At 61.8% G+C, this 13183-nt stretch overlaps 1 protein-coding gene across 2 annotated transcripts in view; it reads left to right on the forward strand.

The window, feature by feature from the left end:
* The first annotated feature begins 1567 nt into the window (after positions 1–1567).
* The window catches only part of HS6ST1 (heparan sulfate 6-O-sulfotransferase 1), a 35303-nt gene continuing 23687 nt past the window's right edge, over positions 1568–13183 (forward strand). The window contains exon 1 of one of the 2 annotated variants that reach the window (XM_024738057.1): positions 1568–1748. In XM_024738057.1, coding sequence (XP_024593825.1) covers positions 1633–1748 — 116 coding nt within the window. In that variant the 5' untranslated portion in view covers positions 1568–1632. Of the gene's footprint in view, positions 1749–10164; positions 10457–13183 lie in introns of those variants that run through there. The other variant, XM_024738058.1, reaches the window with a different exon arrangement.

Below are 13183 nucleotides of genomic sequence, written 5' to 3' on the forward strand. Positions count from 1 at the left end.
GGGCTTGTGTGCCCCCCGGGTCAGAGAGCCTTCCCGGTGGGTGCAGCTCCCAGCCCTGGGGCCGGGGGGCTGGTGAAGCCCCTGGTCTTCGTGGAATCAGTCAGGGTCTCTGTCTCAGTGGCAGGACTGAGAGGTTTGGCTGTTGCCCTGGGAGAGTGGCAGGCCATCAGCGGGGACCTGGCTTTGTCATCCTTAAGGGACCCTGAGTCTTTTCGTTTCATATTCTTTCCGTTTTTGTTATGAAGTAATGACTGTAGTAGATAATCGACAGTACAGTATAAAAAAGGAAAGTTACTGTATTCTCTGTGCGTACCTTTTCTTTTTACTGTAATTGGAGCTATAACGTAAATTGTCTACAGATGTTATTCTGCGGCATTAAAAACAATAATTTAGTGGCTACAGGTGACTCACCTCTGGGTGCACCATAGTTGGTTCTCCTCTGGTGTTGAATGTGCAGATTTCCCATTCCTGGTTCCTGTAAGTAACGGTACAGTGGACCTCCTTGTACATAAAGTATTTTTGCATACCCCTGTCTTCCTTTGGAAATTCCTAGGTGTGGAATTTCTGAGTGGAATGGTCTGAATGTTTAAATGCTCTCAATGTAAATATTAAATTACTTTACACCTTATTTTGTAACCAAGTATGGTATTTGAGTACTCACCTCGTTGGTATTCAGTATTGTTCTGGGTTTAAAGAGTTTACTTTCTTCAGTGAGCAAACTGTCTGTATCTGGTTTTTATTGAAAAGTCCCGCCTGACAAGTGCACCCTTGAGGGTGGCCCGTCACTTTGGAGGAGGTGGACAGGGCTGTACCCAGCCACCCTGAATACCGGCCCGTCTGGTCACAGATGTGTGCATTTCACCCCTGCCCAGAGCGGAGGTGCAGTTCTCTGCCATCTGGGGCCAAAGGGGAGGGGTGAGTGGCCGTGGGGGCCTGAGTTGGGAGAGCCAGGGTCACAAAGGGAAGGGTGCAGACGGGAGGTTGGCTCTTGTCCCCTGAGCGCTCCGCGGGTACTTGGAATGGGCTATCTCATTTCCCCCTCCCTACTTCCACAAAGCACGTGTGACAGTTGTCCCCATTTTTCCCACAAGGAGGTCAAGGCCCAGAAAAGTTAGGAAGCTGATATCCCGACGTCTGTCTCTCCTATGGCCCGTGCGCCCTCCCCCTTGGTGCCCCCAGCTGGGAAGACCAACCTCGGTGAGAACCGCCACCAGTCACCAGCCGTCGCGTCTGTCCCGCCTGGGGCAGAAGGGCTCCCGTGACCCTGGGCGGACACCGGCGGTTCCACGTGCAGATCTGGGTAGTCGGTGTATTGGAGAACATCTGGCAGTCTTCGCCCCTGCGGTAGCAAGACGGGACTCAGGCCACACCCTCCTGACTCTGGCAGGGCAGCACAGGAGGGGCTGCGGTAGGCATCGGCGCTGCTGACAGCCGAGAGCAGGCGAGGCTCGGGGGCTGCCGGCACAGCGGGGCCGGCGCCTCCTGCCGCCTCTCCTGGGTGACCGGGTCCTTCTCAGGTGGTCCTGGTCCTGCAGCTGCCAGCCCCACCCCCAGCCCTGCCGGAAGGGCTGTGGAATTTAGGCCAGGACGTGATTCAGCTGGTCTGCGGGGAGGACGGGAAGGGAAGGTGGCATGTCTGACAGGGGGTCTCCCTGGTGGGCACTTACAGCCGTGTGGATGCGTCTCGTGGCCGACCCGCTCTCGTCTTCTCGGGCCCGTCCTTTGGCCTCGGTGGCCGGCACTCGCAGGTAGGCAGGAGCGTTTGCAGAGTCTCCATCTCTCAACACTCGTACTCCTGCCTTTTCCAGAACTCAGCGGCTGTTTCTCTTCCTGTTATATTTTTGCTGTCAGTTTGGTTTGGGGTTGTTTTTTTGCGGTGGGGGGAGGATGTTATGCAGAAAAAAGGTCCTAAGCACAAAAACAGGCAGGCACGCGAGTGGTGACAGCAGGAGGTGTGACCTGTGGCATCAGAGGGATTTGGAGGAGGCACCTCCGCGTGGGGTTTTGCAGGACCCGTAGGAGTAGAGACGGGAAGCAGCACTCTGGAACCACGGTGACTCGCGTCATCTGAGACCCGCAGCCAGTCACAGGGACAAATGGTAACAAGAGGGCAGTGGGGACAGGGGGACAGTGTGCATGGACAAGGGCCCTCCCAGAGGCCAGGATGTCCAGTCTGTCCCCGAAGGCAGGCCTGTCACTTTCTGGCTGTGGGACTTGTGGCCTTATCTCTGTGTTCCTCTCCTTCCTGGTGTGGTGTTGTCCCAAGTCCCCAGCTTCCAGGCCCTGTTATTTTGGAAAAGCATTGCGTGGCCACATCCACACACCAGAGAGCTAACAAGCTGCTCCCAGGCTGCCTGACCCGGGTGGGCACTGTTGGAGGGCATCAGGGTCAGCGGGGGTTGGGGGGGTGGGCCATGGAGGAGGCGTCCAGCCACTGGAGACCGCACACATCCTACCCCAGCCTTGGTTTAGACCTGGGGTCTCTTCCTTGACGGGGGAGCGGAAACCAGCCAGGGCAGCCCTGCTATCCCACTGCCAGCAAGGCCCCCGGCCAGGCTCCCAGCCGGCTCTGTGGGTGCTGGCAGCTTTGCTGAGGACACGCAGCCCCGCGGCTGGCCGGCGGCCTTTCCCTGCAGCGCTGTCTGCATCCGTGTCTCTCGAGGCTCCTCCTGGACAGCTGGACTGTTTGGAGGCCCCGCCCCGCCCTAGCTGTTGGTCTGTTCACTAGCTCAGCCAAGCACCCAGGGTCTGGGGCCTCGGCTTACCAGGGGCTGCCTGCAGGGACTGACACACCCCGAGTTCTGCAAGGCCTCCACAGGAGCTCCTGGGCCCTCTCTGGGTGCCCGGGGCTCAGGCTCCGGGGCAGGGCGGAGGCGCATGGGGACTTGGCCTCTTGGGTTCCTTCCGAGAAGCCCAGGCAGCAGCTCTGGGCCCCAGCAGGCCCGACTGGGAACCAGAGGAGGAGACAGGAGCCCCGGCAGCCTCTCTCACCTTGTGTCTGGAGCCAGTGGGTCTCGTGGGCACAGAGAAACAGCCCTCTGAGCCTCAGTTTCCCCATCTCTAAAACGGGGGTATGGAGCTTGTCATTTGGTTCTGTAGAGGAGCCCAGTGTCCTGTTACCCATGACCTCCTGTGACTTCCTGGGCCCTCCAGCCCCAGTTTGTGTCCGTGTCCTGTCGGAGCCGTGGCCACTTGTCGTAACCCCGTAGAATTCTGCAATCCAGGGGTGAGCGCCGGCCTCACTGCCCAGGGGTGGGGCCCAGGTCCTCACCTGTATGGGGGCGGCTGTCAGCAGCTTCCCTCAGTGCAGAGTGAGGGGTGGGTGGGTGGCCTGGAGCACTGTGAGAGAGTCTGGCCTCCCGGCCGCCCATGAGCCTCTGTTACATGGGTAAAAGGCCCCGGGGTCGGGGTAGGGGGTGGGGCATCAGAGCAAATCAGTAATCCTCTGGAACAGTAGGAACTAGAGAAATGAAAACTCTGGAGTGAATTGTTTACAAAGCTGCAGAGTTGAAGGAAGTCAGTGGTGCGGGGGACCCCCCCACCTTGGTCACAGGCAGGAGCTGGGACCCCAGCCTCTCTGCAGGCCAGGTCCCTCCACAGAAGTTGTGCTCGCCTGATGCACCAGGGTGGACACCTGAGCTCCTGAGCCAGACCCGTCTGGGTTCCCTGCACCCCACCTGTATACGCATGATACTCTGAGCCACATTTTCTCGACCTGCCTTGTAGAGCCGTGGGAGGACTCGGGGGACGTGCCGGACCCCGGCAGGTGGTCAGCTCGGTAAGGTTCTCTTCACCCTCGATGACAAGGGAGGACAGAGGTCATCTCTGGGCCAGCCAGCAGTGAGGGAGCAGAAGCGGTGGGCGGCCAGGCCCTGCTGTCTCTGTACCAGGGGTGGTGGCAGAGCAGGGGAGGGGGCCCAGATTTGGAGCTGCACCAGCCGGGTTGAATCCCGGTTCTGCCACCTGCGAGCTCTGTGACTTGTGTGCCTCGGTTTTCCCAGTTGTGAAATGGCCATAGGGGACAGTGCCTGTCTCATAGGTGGGAGCTTGCAATTATGCCTTGTTGCTGAGCACTCTTTTTTTTTTTTTTTACAAGAGGCTACAGTGCCTCCCCTCTCTCCGGGGACAGGACAGAGCCCTTCAGAGCCAGCTGGGAGCTCGGCTTCTGTCCCCACTCTGAGTTGGTCAGCTCAGGGGTCAGCAGGGCACTTCCCTGGCAGCAGCTGAAGTCTAGGCACTTAGCTGGGAGGCCAGTGACGTCCACAAGCGTCACTGGCCTTCCAACATGATGGCCTGGGGTGTGCTGTGTTGCGGCCATGGGGGTCTTTGCTCAGCCCAGGCTGTGGCACTGGGGACCCCCGTTCCTTCCCACCTGTGCCCATTTGACAAAAGGGCTCGTTCGCTCCCTGGATCTCCAGAAGGCCCCTGCCTTCCTGTCATCAGGGCCTGTGGGGACAGTGCAGGTTGGTCCTGCTGTGCGGGTAGCTTGTCCGCCTCCCCCTCTGAGGACCTGGAGACCCAACCAAGAAGTCAGTGGTGAGGAAGGGAAGGGCAGCAAGGCCAGGTGGGACCCACGGCCTTACTCCTCTCCCCTCCCTGGGCCCCCATCTGCCCTGGCCCTGGGCTGCGGTCACCCACCCACGGGCATCGACGGGAGGGGAGCGGCAGGCAGGCTCGTGTGCTCACGTGGTGCTCGCTGTGAGCTGAGCCCCCGGCACCTCGCCCCTCCCCCTCCCCACCACTGTGTTCCTTGCGTCCTCTTTTATGCTTTCACTCACTGCCAACACATGTATCCCTTGAACAGCACCCAGCACCGTTGGGTGTTACACGCTGTACTTGACCTTCTGCTCCTTGCTTCACTAGGCCTTGCTGTCGAGATTTCTCTGTGTTGGTCCATGACACGCATGTTTAATTCATTGACTGCTGGATTTGTCTGGACACATCTTTCTTCCTGGGCTTTGTTCTGAGAGCAGACGGGGAGGCATGTTTCACAGACCAGGTGACAGTGACCGGGCTTGCCCATCCTCAGCTCTGCCAGCGCTCTCCAGACAGGCTCCACTGGCACAGACACACACAGACACACACACACACACCCGGCCCAGCCGTGCCCGAGGTCCCCACCATTTAGCCTGTCGGGTGCTGCCGTTTCTGCCGAGCCAGCAGCCATGAGCTGGTCCGCTGTGGTCTTAGCACACGTTTCTTTTCCCCTGACTGGGTGAGACGGGCGTCCTATATGTGTGGTTACTGGCCGCCGAAGTTTCCTCCAGCTGCTTACTTACCTGCTCACGTCTTTGGGCAGTTTATCCCTGAGAGGTGGCTTGTCCTCTTCGTGGACCCTGCTCTGAAGTTCTGTGCGCGGTGTGCTTGGCAGGCATCTCCTCTTGACGGTCCTTCCCCTGCCTGTGGGTCTGGGCATTTGGTTTACCGGCGCCTGTACTGGGACGGGCGGGGTGGGCCAGGCATGCCCTTGCCCTTCAGCCAAGTGCACGTGCAGGGGGGAACGGGAGCATGCCTGCCGACCTCTGAACCCCTCTGGGACGCCCTTGTGCTGGGGGATCAGCCAGAGGTCCGGAAGGTTGGGTGAGTGGACAGGTGGCCAGCTGACCGGCCATCCTCCCTGCAGCAGGAGCGCCCCCAGGGCTTACCCCTGCGCAGCCCTCCTCTGGAACAGAGCTTCCTGCGTCCTCCTGGAAAGGCACGTGGGGGCAGGGCACCCTTGGAACGCAGCAACCCCCACCCCCGCCAGGCCCCACTTGGCCCCATATTTGCAGCGTTTGCCCCTAGACCACCTCCCCGACCGGGCCTGGGAGGGGTGACCCGTAAATCACCGTCTGTCTGAGAGTTAGCTCCTGCCAGGGTTCCCAGGGCCCCAGGAACAAACAGAGCACGCATTTGTGGCCCTTGAGCAGTGGGTGAGCATTGCCCCTCTGCCTTACGAGCTTTAAAGGCTCACTTGTAAATATTTACTTCCCTGGAGTGCTGGTGTCCTTGGAAAACGAGGACCTGCAAACACAGAGGTTCTGTGTTTGCATCAGTGCGACAGGAAGTGGGGTCGGGTGTTGTCCCAGAGCAGCGAGGGTTTTCTATGAGTCCTGGGTCACGTTCCCTGTTAGGGAACCTGACCACAGCCGGGGAGGGAGGGGCTGGGGAAGGCTCCGATCTCTGTGCACCCCACTTACAGGGTGCTGTGCACCGTGCTGGGGGCAGGGTGAGCAGGTGTCCTTGCCCGGAGGACACAGTCTGGGAACAATAAGTGGCCATGACCGACAGCCACACTGGGTGCCAGGCCTTCCTCACCCTGACCTCACTGTCAGGGCCCCGCTTGGCAGATGAGGAAACCGAGGCTCCGAGAGCCTAAGTAACTTGTCAGCGCGGTCACACGTGGCAGAGCTGGGATTCATACTTGGCCTGTGGTCCCAGGGTTTCCTGTTAAGCCCTCCCCATGACAGGAAGCGTGCAGGGTCCCCCAGGAGGGGAGAGCCAGGTGTTACCCAGGTGTAGGGTTCAAGCTCGCCACGCTGCCTGCCTGCACGGGAGGGTGTCGTGGCTGCTTGGAGGGTGGACTTTCTCAGCAGCCCGAGATGGTACAGGGTCCCGGCGGAGGCCCCGAGTGACCACCGACCCCCTCCTCCTTGGGGCCCCGCCGCATGAGTGGCCGCCCGCCGGAAACAGCCGAGCCATTAGGTCTGACGTGTCACTCCCCGTGGGGGAGGGGATCGAGGCAGGTGGAACTAGGGCAGGCGGAGCAGTTGGTCTCCCAGGGGTTTGGAGGTTTCTGATGTCACCTGTGAGGAGGGGCCCCGCTGGGCAGGCACGGAGCTGGGAAGCAGGTGGGCCGTGGCGTGAGAGCACACTTGCCGCCTGCCCGGGGCACCACGGCCTCGCCTGCCCAGCCTCACGACCTTGCCACGGTGCTCTTCCCTAGCCATTGCGCCTGTGTCCCGCAGGAGAGGCCGCAGCTCGGGCACACGCCAGCACCCTCCGTTCCCTCAGCGAGCGGGTCGGCAGGCGAGCAGGTCCGGGCACCGGGTTTTGCTCAGGCAGGTCCAGACGGGAGGCTGCTTGGTGGCCCACGGCGTGGACCCTGCAGAAGTTGAGGGCTACCGAGCCCTGCTTTCAAACCAGCATCCCGCAGTCAGAAAGCCCAGGCCTGGGAGGAGAGCTCTGTTCCTTTGCTTTCCGGGAAGCGTGGCTGGCAGAGTGCCCAGAGGGAAAGAAACATCGTTTCTATCAAATCGGAGGCAGTCACGTTTCAGCCAAGTGGGTCAAAGGCAGGCAGCAGGATTGGTGGCGGCCCCCCCTGGGCAGGAGCAGACCCCTGTCCTCAAGCATCGGCTCGAAAGGGGGCCCCGCGGGCGTCAGGCGGGACTCGCCACGGGGCACAGAATGCCCGCCGGGCCCGCAGAGGCCCAGGACGCGCGCGCGGACAAGGCCCTTCACCCCCTTGGCCCGCCTGAGCCACAGAACACTCGAGCCGCCGAGGCCGACAGCCGGCGCTTTGGGCCCCTCACCCCACAGTAGCCGTCCTCAGGGCCAGCGCTTCCCACGAGACCCTCTCTGGGCGCAGAGCAGTTGAGAGGAGTTGACGCAGCTCCCCAGGGGCCGAGGGGCCCCCCAGGCAGCGGGGCGGGGGCCATGCTCGCCCGGCAAGGCTGAGGGAGCCCCAGCCTGAGCCCTGCTGTCTTTGGTCACCTGTCCCTCTGCTGATAAGGCCAGCGGCGGCCTGAGGTGGTGCCGGCCGTGGAGGGGCCGTCCTGGAGCTGCTGGGGGCGCTGACTGGCCCCAGTGTGGGCCGGAGACGGGCTGGCGGGCCGGGGTGGCGGCCTCCTGCAGAGCCGTGCGGCCGGCGCGTCACGCAAGCTGTTTCGGGTCTCTGCCAGAGGAAGTGCCCTTCGGAGGGTCGGTGTGTCAGCGCAGAGCCTGGGGGCGGTGGCCTACGCCGTGTGTGGCGCTTGGTCGCTGGCCTCCCCCCGGTTCAAGGCCGTGGCAGAGTGTGTCCTCGGGGCTCAGCCGGCCCCGGCCTCCGCAGCCAGAGCCACTCAGAGGTCCCCGCTGGCCCTGGCCACAGAGCTGGCACACGAGCCTGAGTCTGGGGGGCCCGCAGCTCTTGCCTGCTGAGCTAGCACAGAAAACCCCAGCCTTGACCGCCCGGGGCTCTGTGCATGGACCCCCCTGAGTCTTTTTAAATTCCTTTAGTGGGTTTTGATGGAGCCCTCACTCTGTGCAGTCTTCAGAAGGACACTGGTGTGGGATCCTGGCCCCCAGCCCTCCCTTCCAGGGCCGCCCAGCCGTGTCTGCAACGGGTGCCCAGCTGTATCTGATGGGCAGCCAGGTGTGGGAAGGCCCGGGGGTCGCGGCATCCGGCATCTCCCTTGGGTTGTACTTGCGGCCCCCCTCGAGTTCCCGGGGCAGTGTAAGGGCCTTGGCCCCTCGGGTGGCTCTGCCATCCATCGGCCAGGCCTCACTGGTGTTCTCCAAGCGACATCAGGTCGGGGTCCCCTCACACACGCCCTGCTCTGCCCCAGTCTCGGTACACCCTGGACCCCCAGTCACTCTGCCGGCCTCTGGGTACTTGGCCCTGGTTTGCAGGGACAAGTGGGCACAGGTACTGTCCCAGGTGCGCCGAGAGGTGACTCCACTCCTCTCCTGTTACTGGTGGGGAAGCAGAGGTACGGAGAGGTCAGGCGACTTGCCAGAGGTCCCGTGGCTCAGGCAGCAGACCCGAGTGTCCTGGAGCCCCCGTCTGTACCACCCACACCCCTGGCTACAGCTGCTTGGCAGTTATCATTCTGGAGCCAGTCCTCAGAGAGGGGGCGGTGCTCTGGTGGGGCGCCAGTCCTGCCCCAGGGAGCAGCGACTTACTGAGGGAGGGGCATCCCAGGAATGCAGCCAGCATCCTGGCAGAGTCGGAGGGCGCCCAGAGGCAGCCCGGTCGGTCCCACGTGCAGCAAAAAGGAAGCTCAGAGTTGTGGAAAATTTAGTGCCAGAGCTGAAAACTATTTTTTAAATATTTGCCTTCCGTTCTTTCTTCCTACAACAGAAGCACATACCGTAGCTCGGGAGCTGGCCCGGGAGTCATGGGGCCCAGACGGGGCGTCCTCCTCTTGCGCCTCTCTGGGGAGGCCTCGCTCGGAAGCAGCAGCGCCAGATTGAGTGCGGGCCCGGCTGGAAGCCTCTGTGCTGCGGCCCCACTGTGCGTGGTGAGGGGCCATGCGGTCTGGCAGCCCTCCGGGTTCCCGGGTGCTGGGTGAGCGTTCCTGAGAGACAGGATTGCCTTCGTGGGTCAGGCGGAAGTGTTTCCCGATCGACTGGGGCTCGACTTCATCCAGGGAGAGGATGGTGGGCACGTGGAGGGGCTGGCACTCTGCCCCCTGCCCCACCCCGCCCTCAGGCCCAGCTGGGACCTCTGAGTGGTTCTGGCTGGGGAGGCCGGGGCCAGCTGAGCCCCGAGGACACACTCAGCCATGGTTTCCACTGGTGTCGGAGGATGCCATGGGGGCCAGGCTCTGGCGGGCAGGGCCACGGCCTTGAACCTGCGTGCGTGTCCCCAAGGTGGGAACGAGTACCTCGGTCCTGCGCACAGACGGTGCCCATGACTGGCAGCTCCTGGTCCGACGCCTGCTGAGTCTCCAGCCGGCTCCCAGCCCCTCCTGCCCCGACGCCTGCCGTGTGCACCACCAGGGTAAAGCTGACAGGCCGCCGCCATGGGGAGCGTGCCTTGGCCCCAGCTCTAGTTTGGAGGCCTTTTCTGAGATGTCTGCTCCACGTCAGGCCAGCCACAGGCCATCCTCCACCGCCCAGAGCGGCAGCCTCGGGCTGGGACTGGACTTCCTCAGGGACACGGGGTCCCCTCCCCAGGGAGAGGGCGGGGTGAGGGGCTGGGGGCCTCGCCGGGGCTGACCCCAGGCTGCACGAGGCACCCACACTGCCACGCAGCCACCCCACCTGTTCCCAGGCACACGCCCATGCACACTCCCGGCAACAGCTTGCGCAGCGATGACCCAGAAATGTCCTGGAACAAGAATCCTCTCTTCCTTACAAGTGGTTGGCACTTTGAGACATTTCCCCCCCCTTTGAAATTCCTTCCCGCTAGCCCCCTTTAAGAGCCGAGTGGTTTTTCCACCCTGTGGCTGGGCCACACCTTCATTCCTGCCACCTCCGAACAGGCCAGGACATCAAGGAGACGTGTGTTCATGGGAAATTAGCTGTTGTTGCAGAAGTGCGGGCAGGGGGCAGCCTGGAGCTGAGCGCTCAGCCCCCTGCCCGCAGAGAGCCGGGAGGGCCGGGCCCTGGGCTTTGCAGGAGGCTGTCATGGGCTGGAAGACCAGACTCCCTGGACAGCTGGACCTTGGCTCCCCGGCTTCTTCCTCATGGCCTCCCAGGAGGGGGGACCCTGGCTGATGACAGTGACAGCAGTCCTGGTTTCTCGGACAAGCGTGACGGCGTGGGACACGAGGTAGGGGCAGGCCTTGGAATTAGCCGTGGGAAGTCTGGGTCAGAATCTTGCTCGAGGGGGTCCCTGGAGAAGGCCCCCGATTTTGTGGAAGGTGTAAAAGGAGGGGGTCCTGGAGTCCGTTTGCCAGGCAGAGCCGGGCAGAGCTCACCTGGCTGGGGTCTGACGTCTTGTGCTGCCCCAGCCTGGGCCCCGAAAGGGGAACCTGGGTGTCGGGTATGGATAGGAAGAGGCCAGCAGAACCCCTGGCCCAGGCCACCGCCCCCCCCACCCCCCCCCGCCCCAGCCTCTGCCTGGCAGTGTTTGCAGGGCCGGGGGCGGGTGAGAGGCCATGAGCTTCTGTCCACCATAGCGCCCCCCGCCCTGTTGGACTCCGTCCCACCGACAACCGGGGTCCCTCAAGACAGGCTTGGGCCACCGTGACTCTTTGCTGAGAGGATCTGGCACAGAGTAGGTCGTGACCTTCAGAGACAGCCTAGCTCAGGCCCCCTGTGTTGTGGCCGGGCAAATGTGACCAGTCTATGCCTCGGTTTCCCCATCTGTAAAATGGGCCCGTGCTGCTTTCTCCGATTTCCCTGGGGGTGGGAAGTGTGGCCTCCTGGGGTGCCTGGCGCCCAGAGAGGGCCCCGGAGGAGAGGGCACTGCCCGCTGTCCCTTCTGTCCACCCTCGTGTCCCAGGTTTGAGATCGGAATCCTAAAAAAGACCACCAGTGGTTTCCCTGTCGCCCTGGGCTCACGGTCTTTGTCGCCTTGACTTCGTGTGTTTGTTGAGAGCGCTGGGGGGCCCGGCGGGGCAGAGACCTGGGTGCTGTGAGCCTCTGGAGCCCCACCTCACGGGCGGTTGGGGCTAGGGTCCCCAGCATCGGCGTGGAGTGTAGGGGGTGGCTGTGTGCCCCTGTCCCCACCAGGCGAGGCAGATGCTTGCTGCACCCCTGCTCTGTCTGGCCAAAGAACAGAAGCAGGGTTCTCGGCCGGGTCACGCCTGAGGCTGGTGCCCTGGTCTCGTCTTTGGTCCTGTCACCGCCCCACCCCCACCCCCCGAGAGAGAGCTGAGGGAGGGGTGGGGGCCGGTTTAGACTGGGCAGGCTCCATTTGTCACCCCGTCACTGCGGGTCCCCTGGAGCAGCTATACCCAGAGGAGGGCCTCCTTCTTTCCTGAGAAGCCTGCTGTGGTTTTGCCCAAGACTTGCTCTGCCCAGGGCTGGCTGCAGACACTCCATTGTAGGAGAGACTTTTACGTAACATAAAATTTACCGTTTTAACCGTTTTTAAGCATACAGCTCAGTAGCACTACGTGTATTCACATCGTTGTGCAACCATCACCACCATCCGTCTCCAGAACTTTTCCGTCTCCCACAGCTGAAACTACCCATTAAACACCTTCCCACCCAGCGCATCACAACCACCCTTTTACTCTCTGCTGCTATGAATTTGGCTCCTCTAGGGACCTCGTATAAGTGGACTCATGCAGAATTTGTCCTTTTGTGACTGGCTTGTTTCACTGAGCATTATGTCCTCAAGGTTCATCCGTGCTGTAGCATGTGAGAGAATTCCTTTCCTGTTTCAGGCTGAACAGCATGCCATTGTACGCATATACCTCATTTTGCTTTTGCATTTATCCTTCAGTGGACACTCGGGTTACTTCCACCTCTTGTTCCTTTGAATAACATTGCTGTGAATGGGCATGCAAAGAGCTGTTCCTGTCCCTGCTTTCCATTCTTTGGATATCTATCTAGAAGTGGAATTGCTGAATCACGTGGTAATTATACGTTCTAATTTCTTCAGGAAACCGCCATCCTACTTTACTTTCCCATCAAGAATGCACATAAGGGTTCCAGTTTCTCTGCGTCCGTACCAGCACGTCGTCTTTTCTGGTTGGTGACTTGTCACGGCCTAGGGCAGGACGGTCCAGAATGTTGTGCAGAAGCGCTGGGGTGGGAGTTGCTTGGGGTCTCGGGAGGAGTCTGGCAAGGCCAAGTTCAGACTCCGTGGGCCCGGCAGTTGGGGCAGGCTGGGGTGTGGGACAGCGCTATGTGGAGTTTGGGGCAGGGGTCCAGCAGAGGGTCTGGATAGGTGCAGAGAGGAGAGGGCCGTTCCCCCCTCCCCGCACTGGCTCCAGAGCTGAGCTGAAGAGCTGCAGGTCCATGGTGTGCTTGGCCCTGCGGTGGTCTCAGCGTGGACCCACAACCGGGGCCAGGCCCACAGCCTGGGAATCCCAGCATGGTCAGTTCAGCTTCTGCCTGGTTCGTTGTGGCCCTTTCACGGTCCGAGGCCAGCTGGGAGACTGACTGGGTCTCGTCGTGGCCACAGACTCCTGCCCTGTGTGGCACGCAAATCCCTTCGCACTTCCCAGGTTGGTTTTTAATTCCTCAGCCCCCCGTGGGCAGCCAGGAGGCAGCCACGTCTGTGCTGCCTGAGGCCGCCGCGCACGCGTGGGCTCTATGTGCCAGGCCGCCCCCGTGTCCCCTCTGCCTGTCCGTCCCCGGGGCCCCGTGCTGGCCGGGCTGGGGGGGTGCTGGGAGCATGTGCAGAGCTCTCGTGGCCTCGGGCACCCGGAGTTTATGAAGGATCCCTGCACGGGGTCGTCTGGAGGCTCCCGGGTCTCAGGCTGTTGTAGACTTACCGCTCCTCTCCTGGGCGCAGGGCTCTGGGCGACAGGCAGGAGATTTACGGCCCAGCTGGCGCCACTTGCAGGCTTGTCGCCTTCACGTTCCTGTTTCCTGATTCCCA

Source organism: Neophocaena asiaeorientalis, unplaced genomic scaffold, assembly GCF_003031525.2.
Source record: "Neophocaena asiaeorientalis asiaeorientalis breed wild unplaced genomic scaffold, Neophocaena_asiaeorientalis_V1.1 scaffold98, whole genome shotgun sequence".
Classification (NCBI taxonomy): domain Eukaryota; kingdom Metazoa; phylum Chordata; class Mammalia; order Artiodactyla; family Phocoenidae; genus Neophocaena; species Neophocaena asiaeorientalis.